Source organism: Notothenia coriiceps, unplaced genomic scaffold (genome assembly GCF_000735185.1).
Source record: "Notothenia coriiceps isolate Sejong01 unplaced genomic scaffold, NC01 NC01_scaffold00034377, whole genome shotgun sequence".
Classification (NCBI taxonomy): domain Eukaryota; kingdom Metazoa; phylum Chordata; class Actinopteri; order Perciformes; family Nototheniidae; genus Notothenia; species Notothenia coriiceps.
This window is the reverse complement of record NW_011367078.1, coordinates 672,139-691,492: the sequence shown is the minus strand read 5'-3', so window position 1 is coordinate 691,492 and position 19,354 is coordinate 672,139. Positions and strand designations below refer to the sequence as shown.

General features: G+C 41.4%; 1 protein-coding gene across 1 annotated transcript in view; it reads right to left on the bottom strand.

The window, feature by feature from the left end:
• The window catches only part of dock7 (dedicator of cytokinesis 7), a 47,396-nt gene that overhangs the window by 7,102 nt on the left and 20,940 nt on the right, over nt 1-19,354 (bottom strand). The window contains exons 19-42 of the mRNA XM_010790539.1: nt 19,204-19,290; nt 18,278-18,509; nt 17,995-18,159; nt 17,221-17,390; nt 16,135-16,227; nt 14,198-14,287; nt 12,515-12,610; nt 12,252-12,392; nt 11,646-11,720; nt 10,308-10,475; nt 9,926-10,065; nt 9,377-9,546; nt 8,287-8,465; nt 7,958-8,140; nt 6,365-6,500; nt 4,867-4,963; nt 3,046-3,142; nt 2,813-2,947; nt 2,548-2,700; nt 2,042-2,200; nt 1,319-1,419; nt 1,005-1,197; nt 768-911; nt 274-405 (exon numbers count right to left, since the gene is read on the bottom strand). Of these exons, the coding sequence (XP_010788841.1) occupies nt 274-405; nt 768-911; nt 1,005-1,197; nt 1,319-1,419; nt 2,042-2,200; nt 2,548-2,700; nt 2,813-2,947; nt 3,046-3,142; nt 4,867-4,963; nt 6,365-6,500; nt 7,958-8,140; nt 8,287-8,465; nt 9,377-9,546; nt 9,926-10,065; nt 10,308-10,475; nt 11,646-11,720; nt 12,252-12,392; nt 12,515-12,610; nt 14,198-14,287; nt 16,135-16,227; nt 17,221-17,390; nt 17,995-18,159; nt 18,278-18,509; nt 19,204-19,290 (3,336 nt within the window). The remainder of the gene's footprint in view (nt 1-273; nt 406-767; nt 912-1,004; nt 1,198-1,318; nt 1,420-2,041; nt 2,201-2,547; nt 2,701-2,812; nt 2,948-3,045; nt 3,143-4,866; nt 4,964-6,364; nt 6,501-7,957; nt 8,141-8,286; nt 8,466-9,376; nt 9,547-9,925; nt 10,066-10,307; nt 10,476-11,645; nt 11,721-12,251; nt 12,393-12,514; nt 12,611-14,197; nt 14,288-16,134; nt 16,228-17,220; nt 17,391-17,994; nt 18,160-18,277; nt 18,510-19,203; nt 19,291-19,354) is intronic.

Genomic DNA, 19,354 nt, shown 5'->3' with positions numbered 1-19,354 from the left:
CATTTCTCTTTCTATAAGATCCTGCCAGAAGGAATTGAATATACATGGTCCGATAAATGGGACACACATAATACATGAGAGAAAAGTAGCAGTGCAAAACATTTGTGTTGGTTCGTTTTTTCGGTGTTCATATTGAGTGATCATCTTGGAACATGCTTTTCTGTTTTTAATACTCAATTAATTCACATTGTGTGTGTGTGTGTGTGTGTGTGTGTGTGTGTGTGTGTGTGTGTGTGTGTGTGTGTGTGTGTGTGTGTGTGTGTGTGTGATTACCTGATGCACAATTTTGCCAAAGGCTTCCTGCAGTTTACCATGAATGGCAGCTAACTTCTTTGCGTCCCTGTTGGCTTCATGGATAGGGATCAGCACCTTGTAAACTTCATTCACCGCCTCATACATGCCCGCCTGAGGGGGAGATCAAGACAAACGTTAGTATGATACAATCAGCAGTGATAGAACAAATACCAACGCTTAAATTAGGGATTTTAAGAGAATTAGGGCCTAAATTAAGCTCATTAAAAAGTTCCACAAACATCTGACAGCCTTTGTACATTTATTTTAGCTTAAAGGTCTTTGATACGATGATTCAGGATGAATATACTGCATGTTACTATCCGGGAAGTGACTGTTACTCCCAAATGTACATATATTCTAAGACCTATATTTTGGATACGTAGCAAAAAGCATTATTTTGGGTGAGAGAAAGAGGAAGCCACTTGCATGATTGTCAACCTCCATTCAACCTATGACCCATATACCCTTCTCACCATGGAAAAAGAAGAAGCACCCTGCTCCAGGAGTCCCACCAGGCCGATCTCCGTGAAATATTTCCCCGAGCAGATGCCCTCCTCATCTGGTGACACCACATCATCAGAGACTGCAGACTCCTCCAGCACGTTGGAGGAAATGTTCTGTATACAAATGAACAAATAGAAGCTCACACATCAGCAGACCGTTGTTTCCAGGCATGTCTACACCATGCATGTACCCAGTGCGTTTCCTACCTGGAAGGTGACGCAGCCCACAGGCAGATACTTGCGGTCCTCCAGCATGCTCAGGTACTCGGCCACCAGAGCGGCGCTGTGCACCAGACACTGGGCCGCCTCAGCGTGGTTGTTCCTCTCCGAGTGTTTGCCCGCCATGTTCTGAAGCCACGTCAGCCGCAGGTCCGGAGACGTCTGGTAGCCCTTTGCAATCCTGGAGACACAGACACATCGCAAAGATAAGAACTAAACACTGACAGAGAGATGAGGATGCTCGCAGTGCAGCAATACATGTTTAAGTGATTAAGAGGAGGGGGTGTGCTTGTTTTCTTTACCTGAACATGAGATCTATCAGCATCTCAGGGTCCTCCTGGTGCTCCTTCATCTTCACCGTGTCAGAGAGGATCATGTGCAGGTTGAACACAAGGTCCTGGACCTGGATTCAGATCATTAATCAGGGTTCATACACTTTTTCACCAATGATTTTCAATGACTTCTCCATGACCGTTACCTCATTTTCCATGACCAAAAAAATTACTCTCTCAGTGGTACCACTGAAAATTGTTTATTTGAACATGGAACAGGAAAATAAGGTCTGATACATGTTGTGCCTATCTAAAACAAATCAAATAGTTGGCTTACCAACTTCTACACGCTAAAGCAACTCAAATCTCTCACCAGCAAAATACCTCGTCAGTTAAATTACATTTTACGTTTCATTGCTATACGATACAGTATTTATTATCGTTATAGTATTACTATTTCGGCGATTAGATACAATATAAATTATATTTGATGCAACTTTAGTTACATTTCCATGACTTTTCCAAAACTTTGGGAAAAATATTGTTTTCCATAACTTTTCAAGGGCCTGGAATTAGCATTTTGAATTTCCATGACGTTTCCAGGTTTTTAATGACCCTGATCAATAGAGATCTTGAGTTATTGCTACCACAAGTCAAAATCTGTTAATTTAGTATGAATAATAAGTCAGTCTAGAGTTTTTTTTACACTGTGATGGACAGAAGCTAAAATGTATGTTATGGATAACTCAGTACCTGGTCTGGGAACGTGGTCTCTCTGAGCTCCAGGTCCTCCTCTGCGTAGGTGAGGATGGTCTTTAGAGAGCGACGCAGAAACTCCTCGTTAAAATTCTGAGACGTTCCCACCAGCGAAGAAAGGGACATGGTCACTTGCATCTTCACTCTGGCAAAGTTCTGAAAGTGCATTCACAAAGAGAAGAAAGGTTGAACAAGTCATATTTGTTAGGCTTGTGGCTCTTGTGTGACAGACATGGACTGAAAAGGAAGCGTTCTGCCGAGCAAATGTCACTTCTAGTCAAGAAATCATTTTCAGAAAGGTCTGTCTGTGAAAAGTGAGGTACAGACAATTGTATTTGTAACCATCACCAGCAGCTCTATGGAAGCTACACTTCAGGTTCTTTGGGTGGATGATGGGTTTAAACATTAAAAACCCCTCATCCCAGCTTTAGGTTTGGATGTTCCAATCAAACTAATACCACAACATGTTGGGTTGTAAACCTTTCGTTTTCAGTTGTACTTACGTTGCCAATCTCAAAGTTTTGCCTCATGAGGAGGTAGAGGGAGGCGCTGGCGTGGGCCCTGATGGTTCCAATGCTGCTGCTGCAGCTCCTTAACAACCGCAAACACAGGTCAGCACACTGCTCCGTCTCCTCCTCGAACAGCAGCTCAGGAAACTGCACCGACAGACAGAAACACACACATATTGACACAATACAAATGAAGTATGAAGCCCTGGAAGAAATTGCAAGGAAGACCTGAAATGTATTACTTTAATTAAAGTCTTACCTTAGACACCAGCGCCCTCTGTGTGGCGAAACAATGCTGGAGGTAAAGGGCGCTCTGGTTGCAGGCCATGCTGTGGAGCAACACCTTCAGCACCCCCCCCAGGATACTCTCCTTAGACTCAGTCACTGATACCGTCTGAAGGGAAAGGGACACATATGTTATAAGAGCATGGATATATATATTTTTAAACCACATGCATGTATCTATAAAGAAAGTCCTTTCCCCTTGCTTACCTGCACAACAATCTCCAAAGTATCAAGGATAATTAAGTTGGCTTCTGTTGCGAGGTTACCATCGATGAGTGCTTCATGCTCCAGCTCTGCTCTGGTCCTACAGTCAACAGAACAGAGACCCCCTGTCACAAAATGGTTCACACCTCCCAAATTGCGATGATAATGCTGTACAGCCTAACGTGAGGTTCCTGTCACGATATTCAAGCCCTAGTTCGTCTCTGTGTGGAACGAACAGATAATATGTGCCGAGTAGAATACCAGCCTATATGCTTGTTTGCATTACATTTAATATGATATCTTTAAATAAAAAAGCTGCTCGTCTATCAATATTAAAATAAATCTTACACTGAAGGTGCAGACCTCAAACTATGCAAATGTTCCACAGAAACAATGCATGCAGATCTATATGTAAACAGCTAGTGCAAACTTGTGACTTCAGAGGTTTGAAGTAGGACTGTCCCGGGCTGAATACAATATTTGTCGAATAACACTCAGACATTTGGTCAATAATGATTAGTTTAGTTAATCAACAGATCTGTAGAACAACGTTTTTCATCAACAAATCATGCAAAAGAATCACTTTTGATTTTACAATAGATTTGTTCATAAGTTTCCTTGAAAAAGAGTAATTCAATATGAACTTATCAACTAAAGTATTCTTAGTCAACTAAAGCCAAAACGAATATACATAATATAACAATGACAGCTAAGGAATCCATCCCTGGCCTACAGGTGGAACATTAAGGATACAGGCTGTGTGTATTTACCTGTCCTACATGTTTGAATATAGGAAAATATATCAGGACTGGTTTTCAGTCGTAAAGCATTAAAGTATTCATTACAAGAAGAGCTATTGCTACATTGTCCTGTAGGGAGACACACGAGTCAGAACCCAAAGCAAAGCACGCTGGTTAAAAAGCAAAACAGACTCACTGCAACCACTACCAACCCCGAGACAGACATGATTACCAGGAGAGAGGGAATGATGATGAGGGTCAGAACCATGAACAGGTGGTCTCTGTTGGTGTATTCATGTGCATGTGTGAAGAAATCAAAATGGAGGTGAAATGAATCATGATATTGGTCTATCAGGAGTGATCAGTTTCAAGCCAAGGAGGATCAAAGGAGGGTTAGATTCAGGGGGGAATCGGATCCAAATGTAATACATACATTGTGTGTCCACTGCATCCTCCCACAGGCATGCGAATACACCACGATTGAGTTACTGTACTTAAGCGGGGGGGATTTAAAGGAGCACACAGCAAATGTGGACCATACAATACCTGACTGATCTGTGACTCCTACATAAACACAGCAACGTGAGAGAACAAATGGAAATGAACAGAAAACAAAGATTGGAGCTGAATTTACAACAAGAAACAGAGTCGAATAAATAACATAAATATGAAATAAAATAAAAAAGCATTGCACGAAGCAGTGTATCTTTTGTGTTAAATTAAACATTAGGCAAAACAAATCATTCTGCTCTGTTACTATGCAAATCCAAATGAAGAATTGGAAATAACCAAGAAAGTATAAATTAACTTTGGCAGAAGTGGAGATTGTTTGTGATATCCTAATAAGGAGATTAAATGATTGTTTTCCACACTTCAAGATGTATCTATCTGTAATGCTTTAAATGATTTATTACAGGTGGAGATATAAGTGGGTATGGACATTACTATACTCCATCATGGTTTTGTGCAGCACAAAAAGTGTATGAACTTAAAATACTGTGTTCCTTCAAAGAGCTGACTGAGGTTTATTATGTGACATATAGTTAGAATTCGGAAGGTGGATTTAGAGTTTGAAAAAGCGTACTTGTCCATCTTCTCGCTGTTTTGTCTCCAGTGGGTCATGTCCTTTCTCCATCGAAGGTTTTCCTGACTGCCAAAAGCACTGCCAGATGGACTTCGTTCTAAACGGAAGAGAAAATCATTTACTTTTGTATTAGTGGTGAAAGAAGGTGTGTGTACACAGTGAAACGTGATTGACTTTGGTTGAAACTTTGTTTGATCTGCAGTGCCATTAAAGTGCACAGCAGTATGAGTGTGTGCAGGTTGGAAAGCAGGATATACTGTAGTTTAGGACTTCATGTGTTAGAATCAGGTCTCCTATTATACTACTTTTAGGAATATATTATAAGTCTCAGATATATAAAAAACATGCCTCTGAAGGTTTGTGCTCAAAATACCAGATCACAGATCACCCATTCTAGCCATGCCTCTATTTTAGCCCTGTTAGAGAAGTGCTGATTCTGGGCACGCAGCTCTAGAGAGAGGAGAGCGCATGCAGGAGAATTCTACCCAGATACTCAGCTAAACACCGTGATTAAAACGCCATATCATGTTCCAAACCACATCAAGGATTACTTCTCAAACAGTATGGAGCTCAAATGCTTTTTCTCTTGCGGGTTTACCACAAGGTGAGTACCTTTTATTTCCTGCTTTTTTACACACGCTCTCTCCAGTACAGCGTTAGCTCTGAGTATTAGCGATGCTAATGTCAACACAGACCATATTACTTCCAAAACATGTCGCTTATTGTTTCTGATACAGCAACGTTTCTGATAGGGCCGTGGGCATAAAGCCAGCCCACATTTCTGATACTACGTCATATCGGACGCAAATCTGGATCAGCTCCGCTGTACCCCCGTTTTTAGAGATGTCGGCACGGAGGAAAAGAGAGAGGGTTTTATTTTCTGACACTTTGTGAGTTCCCTGACACACCTACACACATACTTGTCAACCCTCCCGATTTTCGCGGGAGACTCCCGATTTCATTGCCCTCTACCGGTTTCCTCCCGGGGTCATATTTCTCCCGCATTTCTCCCGATTTCTGACCAAATCAGATTTACTCAGGACTGTTTCCACTCGGACTTTAATACAGCTACACCATTGTTTGGTTTCCATGGTAACACGTCTCTTTAGTAGCGCGCGCAACTCAAAGTCTGAGAGGGTGAGGCAGATAGTCACAGAAAACTACTCTACTCTCTGCTCACTCCTTTCCTGTAAAATAGAGGTCCAGCCCACGCATATGCTCCATCAAGGATGGATAAAGGCATTGCACTGACAACTACAATAAGCATGTTAATGTTAATCTAAAAGCTCTGGCGAAACACTAGCACCCCCCCCCCCCATTTTGCTCCCGATTTCTGAGGTCTCAAGGTTGGCAAGTATGCCTACACATATTTATGTATAAAAGACATCAAAAAGTGCATTTTGCATAAAAGGGGACCTGGCTCAATGTTTCATCTGTGTTTGCTTTCAAAGTATATAGATATAGTGTGTGAGCATTTGCTGAGATGTGTTAGCCCCACCTAGCTGTCCGCGGCTGCGTCGCACCATCTCCTGTCGGGCCCCGATGCTGCCCAAGATGGCCTCCTCCAGCTTGGCCTTCATGTCTTTAGATTTCTTAAAGGTCAGGCTGTTCATCCGCTCAAACGCCTTCTTCCCCTGCATGGTGAACACAACATGGGCCTTGTATCCATGAGGCAGAGGATGAGTGGACGGACAGAGAAACCAAAGCGGGGAAGTTATTGGCAGCACAGCACTCAGCAAGCAAGGCAGATTAGGAGCAAACAAGCAAATGTGCAAGCATCGACAAGCAGACAGCAAACACAGCATAGCAGAAAGTCAAACACACAGAAAGAAAGAATGTTTAGAAGAGGATTGTGCATACATTATTTAGAAGATTTAGAACATGTAAAACTAAATCTTGACAAATAAGTATGTATGTAAGAAATAGTCGTTGCTCTCTCATGAATGAATATAAATGTCCACAGTCAAGTGTTGAGTTTTATTTTTCTGTTTGACCTGTATTAACTTTTTGCTACAATTTCCCATTTGTTGTGATCACATATGTGAAATGCTCCATCGAAATCAGTCGAATTGAACCGAAGACACATTTTGAGTTGTATACACTGTTGGAAAGAGGAGACTCCTAGCTTTCTAATGATATCAGGATTGTTTTTGTACTCCAAATATTAAGTTAAATATGTCACATTATATAATGACTGTCACCGAGTCATCATTTTGAGAAAAAGGCCTTCAAACTTTCCTCTTCTCTGGAATCCATCGATCTGATTGATTATTAGCGGAGCAAATTATCAAAATAGTCCGGAGGGGAGATATATTCGTTTGGATTACTGGTCTGGGGGAAGCTTGCGAGTGTGTGTGTGTGTGTGTGTGTGTGTGTGTGTGTGTGTGTGTGTTTGTGTAATTTTGCGTGTGTATTGTGTTTGTTTCCCGAGAAACACCGGCAGTTGTTATGCCATCTGTGACGTCATGTTACTCCGGTCTCCGCTTGTAATTATGCCGTCACAAGCTTCAAAGTTGTATTTATCATCTGAATTTGCCGAAACAAGTTTAATATTCTGAAAGCCAAGACTTTGTTTAATTGAAATCAGATAAAAACAAACTGTAACGGACCCTGCCGTGTTATCTATGATTACTATACGCTTACATTCGTAATTTCAGCCGGAGGGAGGGGAAGCAGCGCTGCGGAACAGCGGGTGGCGAGGGAGAGCTGTCATCTTCCCTTTACAAGCTTAAAGAATGTATTTATCGTGTGATTTTTTAAATAAAAGTTCCATATTCTGAAAGCCAAGACTTTGTTTATTTAAAATTAAACAAAACACCCGGACCCCGAAAAACTATTTTTTTACGCAAATCCACGTTTATTTTGAAATGAGCCGTTGCGACTTCCGACTGATTTCGATAGAGGGGTCACATATGATAGCTGATATGAGTATACAGTTTCATTTATAAACCTCACTATCAGTCCAACTGGGAAAATAATATTTTGTGGGACACAAAACGTAGGAGAAGGTACACTCAAGAGATAATGGGTACCCAACCCTCTGTGTGCTCCTGGACAACCATGCAGTGGTTAGTCGGTGTGTTGATGTCACCTTGTACTCAAAGCAGGACACACACAGGTAGAGGAGGTCCAGCAGGCGGTTGAGCTGCGACACCGACAGGTCTGTGAACCACTTCTGTAACACCAGCTCGTCAGCGTTCTTCAACACCCACAGCAGACAGATGAGCAGACTGCGGCTCGACTCGGCCGAGAAGCTACCATGCGGACGACTCGCCTGGAGAAATGGACCATGGGAAATGAACAGGGAGGAAGGACAGAAAGAGGTATGATAAAAAGACAAATGCCTCCAAATGTTGTTATGACTTACAGCAGAAGGACTGCTCCATAAATTGCAGATGAATGATACAAACATTAAAATACCTGCGAGTTGAGCAAGAAGCTGCTTGGTCGGGACATTGGGGTGGGAGTGGCGGTGCCTGCTATCGCCGCGGCAACCGTCTGGTTGATCATGCTGTTAGCCTCTCCCTCTGCCTCTTCCCCACTGCTGCCCATCGCTGCCCCCTGGGGACAGCCCGGCCGACCCCACTGGTTATGGGACTCTAGTGAGACAAAAAGAAGAGAATAAAAAATACAATCATTAACAGGAATATAAAAATAAAAAAGGGGAATTGCTTTATCTAGAATGGAAAAATAATAAGGATGTTGAGACTTTGATAACATGGCATTTTTAGAAATAAATACTATTTAATAATAACTACTTGAAAAGATATCACAAAATAGGCCATATTTTATTCAGACCAAGCTTTATAACATGAGCCAAACCACTGCGATTATTCAAACATTTATCACTGGGTCATTTTAAAACCAGATCCCGGTCTAGATGAGTCTCATTCACTAAGGGAGGCAAGAGATCAGCCAGTTCATTATGTTTTTTGTGCAACATTCTTTAGAGTTCAAATGATAACCTCCAGAGTTCCAAAGTATAAAGCTACTGTAGGTCACATTGTAACGTTGCAGAGGCGTGTATTTGAATACCTCAGGTTACTTGGCATTTTGCCACATTATGTCGTAACAGGGGTCTTTGCTGGCTCAATGTAATGCTGAGGAGGTACCCTCGTTTTCAAGTGCACACACATCCATGTCTATGCCCTGCACCCAGTGTGATAAATACTCTGAAGTGGCCAAATGGTTGCCAAATGGTTTCAGGGACAGTCAGTAAATATTCATCTGTGATTTTCTGAAGTGGTTGAGGTAATAATTGTTCTTCACTTAAGTAGAACATGAGATGACATGGTGAAGCAGTGTGTGGAACTGAGAATACCACACATACTGATATTCTAAAAACATGCAACTCTTTATCCACGCAAATGTATGTTTTTTGAAGCATTGAGTAATATATTTAATAATCTCCCTTTCGCATAGTTTAAAGAACACTTTTAAAACACAGTCCCGCCTTTTAAATAATTAATTATATAAAGTGTGTTGTAATGTAACTAATATCATGTTTTACCTGTAAAGTCATGGAGCTGTGGTAGTGTTTCCATGACGATGCCAATGAGAGGCAGGTACAGCATGGCGACTCGGGCCTTGACCTCGGGATCAGCGTAGCGGGGGTCAGAGTCGTGGCTGGACAGGAGGTTATGGACCACACTCACCACTTTCTTATGAAGGCCGAACATGCTACAGTGCAAACAAGAAAAAAACTGAATTTAATTTCATGAGAGAAAAGCACATTGGGTGGGAGAACAAGGGAAGCAACTCACGTTAAGACACACGTGCACAACCTTAACTCACTCACATGAATGCATGTCAGCAAGCATACAGACTTATCTCTCACCAACAGACACAGAGACTATAACCTGATTATAGCACTTTTGATTCTCTACAATACATGATAGTTTATTGGGTACACACACCCACACCCACAAACAAACCACCACACATACAATCACCTTGTATGTGACATGAGGATGTGAAGAAACTCAACCATTTTGACCCTTCAAGTTGCTTTCACTCATACAAAGACCTTTTCTTTAGTATACATCTTAAGCATACTAACCCTTCATTTTCTGGGTCGAGTGTTACGGACAGTTCAGACAGAACCAGTCCAGCCAGAAAGTGTTGCTCTCTGAAGGGAACAGACAGCTCAAACATGTTGGCTATCTTCTGGTCCTGGACATTTGTGGAGAACCCAGAGCTCTATGGGAAAGAAGGGAGAACAGAACATCCAAACAAGTTAGACCATTAATAATTTAGGAATACAACAAACACAACAAAATTATATAAATATTATTGTAGGACAGTCTTAGAATCTACTTTTGCTGCTCATCCTTTTTACACTGCCAAATTTGCAAGAAGTTAGTATAGGTGCACACATGATCATCTAACTTTAAATTCCTTTAAATAAGTTTGCATAATTTTCCCTGCACATCCCCACTGACCTGTGAAGTTGCTGAAGACACGGAGGGGGAAGGCGAGGCGGGGGGGGTGAGCAGGCTGCAGGGCAGGTTGAGGGTGACGTAGTGTTCGTGGCTGCACACTATTCTCAAAAAGTCAAGCCTCAAAGACTCTAGGGTTGGGTTCTGCAGAGCGTAAAGCTTTGTGGAAACCTGGAGGAAGGAAACGGGACACAATCATTTATTCATTCACGGCATTTATGGCACACAGATAAATAATTCGGACTGAGTACTGTTAAAATAACTGAAATCTTGGAAAGGAAAGGTGTTGGAATATTCTAAGGTCATGAAGAAACCTGAAATGCTGTGTTACATCTTGAGTTGTATGCTTTGCCAGAATGTAGTAAAACTGGGACGATATGTGGCAGTAGCTTCTTTGATTAACAATGGGGAGACATCCAAATTCATTTGTTAAGTTAATAATTCTGTCAAGTTTTGGCTAAGCGTTGCTCTGATTTCATTAACACTCATCCTTATACATTGTTATTATTTGCATAAAAACACTTAAAGGTGGGGTAGATAAGTTTGAGAAACCGGCTCGAGATACACTTTTTGTTATATTCCAAGGAATGCTCTGAACATCCCGACAGCAATGAATGTCTTAAGTGCTTTGACAAGAAATCCATAAAAAAATGTCATCTGTGGAAGCCGTAGTACTGTAAAAAGCACGACCAATCATTTTAGCCGGCCCGACTAAAATAACTGGATGGNGCCAAAGGAACTGCACACTGAATATGTTTTGCCGTCTGATGTCTATGTCTGGACCGCTGCGTCAAAAAGGAGGGCTTCTGCCCAGCTTCTGCCCCGTTACTTCTCCGCTGCTTTCTTGTTCCAGTATGCCCAAGGGTATACTTTTTTTGCTCAGACGCGGAGGGATACTGACTTGTTGTGAAAATTAACTTACAATTCTACCCGTGGTATACGCTCAGTATATCACGGCTAAGAACCAATCAGATTGCTTGTTTTGACTTGTCCGCTTCGCGTCGGGCCGAACCACGCCCCTTAGCTATGATATAATGAGCATATACCACGGCCTGTCGCGAGCTATTGCTTAAATATAAGGACCTCCTGGTGGGCATGCAATCTGTTAAATATCATTGCTGAAGAGCACATACAGTAGAAGGAATGTGGTGTTATACAATAATCTAGCGAATCAGCTAATTTAACACTTGATGTAGTTTTTGCAATGTGACTACAAGGGATGTTCCATTATCATCCTTTTGCCTGGTTAGGTGAATCTAACATTTTGCTCTAACTGTCAACTTTTTAAGTCATGTGTATCTCATCCAATCAGGACCTAGAGATGGTGGAGAGACTCAACACCAGTCTGGCCTTCTTCCTCAACGATTTGCTCTCAGTCATGGACCGAGGCTTTGTCTTCACCTTAATCAGAGCGTACTGGAAACAGGTAAATGCCACATCATAAAGATGTTACACATTTCTTGTTAAAGGTGGGGTATGTCATTTTGGAGAAACCAGCTGGAGTGCGCTAGAATTTGAAAATACACAACCGGAAAAAATCTGCCACTTCATTACAGAGCCCCTCCTCCAACACACACGAACGCGCACATGACCAATGAGGGCATGAGATAAGTTTGTGCACAGATTGAAGGCTGACAGGCAGGTAGGCCATCCAGTTATTTTAGTCGGGCCGATTGGTCGTGCTTTTTAAAGCGCTACGGCTTCCACCGATNCACATACAGTAGAAGGAATGTGGTGTTATACAATAATCTAGCGAATCAGCGGAACATCCCTTGTAGTCACATTGCAAAAACTACATCAAGTGTTAAATTAGCTGATTCGCTAGATTATTGTATAACACCACATTCCTTCTACTGTATGTGCTCTTCAGCAATGATATTTAACAGATTGCATGCCCACCAGGAGGTCCTTATATTCTCACGTAACTCTCACCAGGCTCGTACTAACCTTCTGGAAGCGAGACACGATGTCCCCGGCGATGGTGCTGACCAGAGCTGTAATGTCATCCATGAAGCGCTCTGGGAAACGGTTCTTCCTGGGTGACTCCAAGCGCTCCGTGAAGTAGAGGTGGTGGATAATGCTCTTCACCTGTGGTACAAGGCAAGACATGTTGTCATGGGAAAAGAATCTACTGTGATGACTATTAATAGAATACATATGCATATAAGTCACAGCTGTTTATAGGTTTAATGACAGGGTTTTTTTCTTACCATGAGTTCAAAGAAAAACCAGGCCTGTTGCAGAGCCCCCTCCCTGACGCTCCCACTGCTCACTACCCACTGCAGCGCCAACTCCTCATGGAAGAGCTGAGGAGAACAGGAAAGTAGAAAAGAAGTGGAGATGGAGGGAACGAGAGGGAGAAGCAACGGAGCCAGACAGAGAGAATGTGAGGCAACAGGAGAAGTATCACCGTTGATATTACATTTTAATATACCTCCATGCTGTGAATAGATTATTCAGTAAATGTACTTTTAACTGAACTTCAAAATGTACAAACTTAAAAGGGGATGTAACATGGAATAAAAGTTTAGCAGGTTTAGTTAACAGGGATTAGCAATGCTAACATTCTTTATATGAAATAATATGAGTCCAGAAAAGCTGGTGCGCTCCCAACACTGAAAATTAACTGAATTACAGAGGGAGGTTAAACCAAAATATACATATACTACATTAAGGGGTTACCAACTCCAAACACTCTAAACAAAGTCATTAAAAGTAAAAATATCCTTTAATATAATTTACAGTTAGATTCGAACAACCTTTATTTTATGAAATTATGAAAAATTCCCTCTTTTCACCATGCAAATTAAAGTCTTTCATAAAGTTACTCCCTGATAATCGTATAAATGGCTGAGGTATTAAAAATGTGCACAAGGAGGTTTTTAAACATGGAGATAAGAATGTATTCTTTTTCATTTCTTTAAAGAATTATGCATCAATCGCTTGACCTTATTTGAGTGTGTGTTTTATGCAGAACACAGTCTGGCTAGCATATTGACTGTCTGTTGAATCTGGCAAGTCTCCGTAATCGTGTTGACATATTTTCGAGATTAGGAAGTGGCCAGACATGAAGGATAACCCAATTTATTATCTTTAAAATACTTTAGGTGCCGCCTACAAAAATTGTTTCTGGGCATTTTTTATATTAGTAGCATAAGTTCTACTTTAAAGTAGTTAGTGCTGAGAACTGAGTATTGCTCAGTTCTATCAACGAAGCAGACCCAAAATGGTAACTAGTAAATAGATGTTTTTATGTGTTTGTCTGTTTTTTGTTCTTTATCATTAGTTAGGGAAATGTTTCACCAAACTTGCATGTGTTTATGACTCTAATGCAGGGTCCTAGTAAACCGATGGAAGTGGTACTTAAAAATCAAGCCTAACCATATGCATTGAATGCATGATGAGTAGTGCAAAGGGCTGCACGATATAATGTTTTTTTATAATTAAGGTTAAACTTGTGATATTCTTTTTTCATCTTATTTGCATAACACTCAGAGATTCTTTTTAAAAGAGTATCCGTAAAAGGCTGGAGCTTAAAATGTAAATCACCTTTCTTTTTGGTTTATTTAACAAATAATTTGTTGGATTTTAACAGTATTACTAGTCTTTCCTCATATTGTGCAGCCCTATGAAAGGACGATTAAAGGACACTTCCCAGACTAAGTTAGCCAGACTAAGCCAGCCAGAATACAAACATTCATGTCACTTAAAAAAAAGTCTTTGAAACATTCAGAACAAGAGGCATATCATAGACATTCCGCATTCAACAAACTCCACAACCACCAAATACAACATCAACCAAACCGAGAAGCACACATCCACAGACAAGACAGGTGAGGAGGCGAATAAAGAGGTGGGCGGGCTTGGCTCCTCCCCCAGTGCAGTGGCTCTACCTTTTTTGTGGGCAACCGTCCTGTTAAAGTTTGCAAGAAACTGGTGCTCTCAGTGTGCGAAGACATGCGATTGCCACTGCGCTCCATGGCCTATGGGTGGGATGAATGGAACGGTGACAACAAGGTTAGTGGAGGAGCAACGGGAGCGTGGGGTTGAACCTTATTCCACAGCACACAGGGAAAACGTGTCTGCTGGGTCACAGGCACCTCCACACACACACGCACGCACGCACGCACGCACGCACGCACGCACGCACGCACACACACACACACACACACACACACACACAGACACAGACAGACACACACACACACACACACACACACACACACACACACACACACACACACACACACACACACAGACAGACAGACACACACACACTACATTTTTGTGATCTCTTGCATACACATCAAGACACAGAGCTATTGGACACAAGACAGGGCGACAACAATTAAAACTGTTGTTCCCATGATCTAAAACAGTCACATCTGTAGTTTGAGTGCCTTAAATAATCAGAATCAGAATCAAGTTTATTGCCAGGTACGTTTACACATACAAGGAATTTGCTTTGTTATCTGGATGTGCGAACATAAACAATCTAAAGAAATAAGTTGCGAAGTAGGTAATAACAAATATAAAAGAACTATATAAGGATAATACAAAAATAAGTATTTTTTAAGAAACAATTTAGCATTAAAAAAGGATGGCTAAAGACAAGTATTTACACCAAATGTAATATATATGTTCTCAAAAGGAGGGATGCAAAATGGGTGCGATATCAAGTTAAGTTGGCATTAGTAAAAAAAACGTAGCAAAGGTTTTATTAATGGTGGGTAGACTAACCCAGGTTAAATGTGGATTATGCCATGCTCTGTTAATGTTGGCACAATACATTATAAGCTGGAATCTAGCTGTGATTTTATGAATATCATTTGCAGAATTATTTTCCCTTCTGTTTTCTTGATATTCATTTCATCCAGCGTTTGAGTTGGTGATTAACAAATGCTTATATCAGGAAGACCTAAAATGGCAGAGGACATTACATCACATGTTCAGACGGAATGAGAAGCTGACACGTAGACAGACACACACTCACACTTACAGATATACCATGCTCTGGTGACAGAGTGAACGCTAGGTAATGTTAGTAGGAAGTCATGCATGGTTATTAGCTGGAGTGGAGAGTGAATAATGGTGGTGGAAACAGAAAGAAGAAAAGAGAATGAGAGATGAAACAAAATGGTCGCAGAATAAATACTCTGTGGATGAGGATGATTTCTAACACTACTCTTTTTCTCTACCATTTTTTTGTGAAGTATATACGTGCATAAAAAGATCATAGTATAGAAAGAGAGTAAGGCAAACATTGCTCAAGAATTAGCTGCCAAGAAAAACTATGGTAAAACGGCACTGATAGCTTTCTATTTAGACTATGTTATCTTTTCATGAAAGTACTGAGAAAAAGGGAGGTGCTACAGTACATGTGATACGTAATAATGGATGAGTTATGGCGTGAGGGACAATGGGTCATGGAGGCGGCTGTGATCCCATCAATGGGTTAACGGGAGGATTGTGAGTAAAAGTCAAGCAGGATACTGTAATATTCAGAAGTTTTGGTTTTGTATGTCTTTGTTGTTATGGTTTGTAGAAAGTGAGCAAAAATGGGTTGATTATCATAATAGTTACGCTAATAAAAACCTCAGGAAGTAGCTCCACTAGAGTCTATAAATGAAAGATCACAAAACCTAAAGACATTTCAACCGTAAAATATTCATTAAGGATATGTATTGCCCCTGAAACTCACCTTTCTTTTTTTTTAGTAACTATGGTTGTGTTCATAAATAAACCAACACTCTGAATATCCCAGTATCCCTTCAAGGTGAGCTGTTTTTATAGAGAGGTAAAGTGGAGGACGGGGCATTCATAAAACCACCTGCATGGTTTCTGGAGCGGACCCAGGGCTGGATCCCCAGGGGTCACTCTTACAGCCCATGGTGTGCACCCAGGAGTTGGAGCGGTCTAAGCCCTAGACGTGCCAAGGTTAAAGGACACAAGGCAGGCAGGAAGCAAGGGAACGAGCGAGCAGCACGGGGGAAGGAGGAGGGAAAGGAACAGTGACAGGTTAAAGAGGTTCAGAGGTCAGGACTGCTGGAAGATGCAAAGGGCCTTTAACAGGTTAGCTGTCAGTAAATTCAAAATCCAAATCATCACCACAGAGGAGCAAAGCAAACGTTCTCTCTCTCCCTTTCTCTCTCTGTGTAATACAAAACTCCCCCTCCCTCAGAGACAAGAGAAGAAAGGTTTGGTTAAGTATTAGCAGAAAGGGAACATTCACCAAACAAGGGGCTGCATTCAAACACTGTTTGGGTACTTTGGGTTAAACAAAACTGTGTTTGAAGAGGGAAATCACAAATTACAAACAAGACCAAATAAATGACAACACATAAATAAATTCAATCTAAAGAAACAAAACCATTAGAGACTGACAAGGCTATGCTATGCTTTATGACTATTGAAACAATGGCCTATTGTATCTTCCTGACAGCATCTGCTTTCTTATGTGTCTGTAAGCTAAACAACTTTAATGCCTTTCACAACCTGCACAAAGACGACACTGAGCACTGTGTGTGCATGTGTATGTATACATGTGTGTGCCTCAGGTTGCTGTTACAGCGGTTAGAAAGATAAGATGTTCCATCTTTTGTTTACGCGTAGGCTTTACAGTTTACATGTGATAAAACGGCCCCCTGGGTCACTGTACACATGAAAGGTATCTGCTTTTCTGTGCGTTAAGAATTACCTCACCCTACATGAGCATGTCTTCAATACAACACAGATCAATGAGAATATATCAATATTTAACTCTGGTATCCATGTGGACAAGCCAAATATTGCAATAGGGCTTCGTGCCAAGACAGTTCTGTCCATATTTGATACTTGTTTAACATTTTGAGCCACTATTTAATGCCTCAGCAGAAAAGCAACTGAACTCTAAAGCACTTTAAGTTATAGACCTTACCTTGCTGCCAATGATTGAGCGGACCTCATCGTCAGGAGAGGTGGGTGTACCAGAGATGTCAGGGTTACTGTTGCTAAGGCTACGGGAGCGGTTAAGGTTAAGGCTGGCTGGTCGAACAGCTGAGCGAGCCATGGTGGCATAGTGCATCGAACCTCCCAACCCTCCTGGCCCTGGGACAAGACACAGAGGGAGGAGAATGGAACAACTGCGAATAACTTATTCTTCTACCAAGCCATTGTGGGTCCAAAGACCTGATAGTTGCATGTTCACACTTCTCCCAATGCACACAAACCCTGCCCCTAATCATAAGGCTTTGCATGTTGTGAAGATACAAGAAAGAAGCTCAAAAACATATATTTTCATAAATAAAAACAGTTCTATGGATCAATGAATGAAATCATCAATCATATGAAATCAAGCACAATATATCAAATTATCTACCAACATGGAATAATACCTGAGGAACTGAATATTATGTTTAGAGGGAATAATAACTGCACACAGGTTAAAATGTCAAGTTTTGGGCCATATCTACCTGTTACAGATGAGTTGGGGTCTGTGTGGAGCATGCAGAAGAACAAAAGTAAAAAAAAAAAAAAATCAAAAACAAATAGAAGAAGAAAAATGATGGCAGAAAGGAAAATAATAAGACACCCAGTGAAGGCGATTGGGGCGATTGGGAGTTGAATGAAGTTAACTTAAAAGGGGAAAACAGAAAAACCGATACAGATAAAGAAAAGTGTGAAGGGGTTTACTGCATCGACAGTTAAATACCTGGAGAGGGTGAGTTGGGGTCAGTGCTGGGCAACCGGAAGACGTAGTGGATGTAAGAGGACAGCAGGCCGTTGCGACCATGCATGTCCTGGCTGGTGTCCAAGTATTTATGAAGCCGGTTCACTATGGAAGCCATGACCTCGAAGGATGCCTGGCCCAGATTCACTGAACACACACAAATACACAGGGACATATTATGGGGGCATATTATGACGGCCATAAAATATACAGCTTATATTGTGTAACTTTGTAATATTTAGTTCAGTGTAAAACGATATCATACCGATCTGCCCAGCAATGACTGGTGGGCGCACTACGAGCAGCACCAACTTGTCGAGCAGGAGGTGGAGGAATCGAACCACTGGCTCCAGCTGGGAAGAGTTGAGCGCAGCAAGGCTGGACTTGAGCTCGGCCTCAAGGTTGTTTTCCATGATACGCATGTCTCCTATCCTGACTGGGAACGTGTGCTCGTCCAGGGCATGTACCAAGGCAAAGAACTTATCCAGGTACTGGTCCTGGAAGGGGAGAATGGGGGTACAAGGAGAAGAAAGAGAGAAAATGGTTGGCAAAACAAATGCAGGAAAGGGCATATAAACAGCCACAGATGGTAACAGAACAGAAGAGAAGAGAAGATTTATTCAAAGAAAATAAGGCAAAAACAAAAAGCTTAGAGGAATAATATATTACAGTGTTAAAAGTAAAGAAAAAACGGGGGGAAGGAAGTTGACAAACAAAAGTAAGCTTGGATCTACTCGTCTGTAAGTTGGCTCACCAAGTTGAAACCACAAAACGAACGTTACTACAAGAACACAGGAGAATCCAGCAGGTCTAATCTGCGCCAGGAGCAGTGATTTATGAGCACATTAGTCCCAGTTAGGCTCCTAGGGACCACAGTCAAGCCCTCCACACCCCAGCCGACACAGCGATGGAGTAGAGCTCAGTAAATTACTGCAGAGACGAGCTTCAACCACTAATGAACTGGTGCTGTGGAGGAATTACTGTCTAAATGTGAGAACACTGTATATCTTTCTTCATTAAAATATTACCTTTTAAATGTTAACCTGTGTGTAAGGCTTAGGAAAAGTATTCTACAGCAACTGATATTTTTAATATACACAGCTCTTCTTCATCAGTTAAGGTAATTGGAGAAGAAGGTTAATTCCAAAATCCTGAAAAGCACGATAAAACTAATGTATACAGTATTGTTACCTGTGTGTGGATGGTTGAAACAGACACCACTTCCACATTGAAAACTCCTCGATGGTTGTCCACCCACTTCATCCCTGGGAGAGCAACCTGAAGAACAACAATATCAGAGTAAATCTGAGCTGCATTGGAAAAAGGAGCATTTTACAATTAG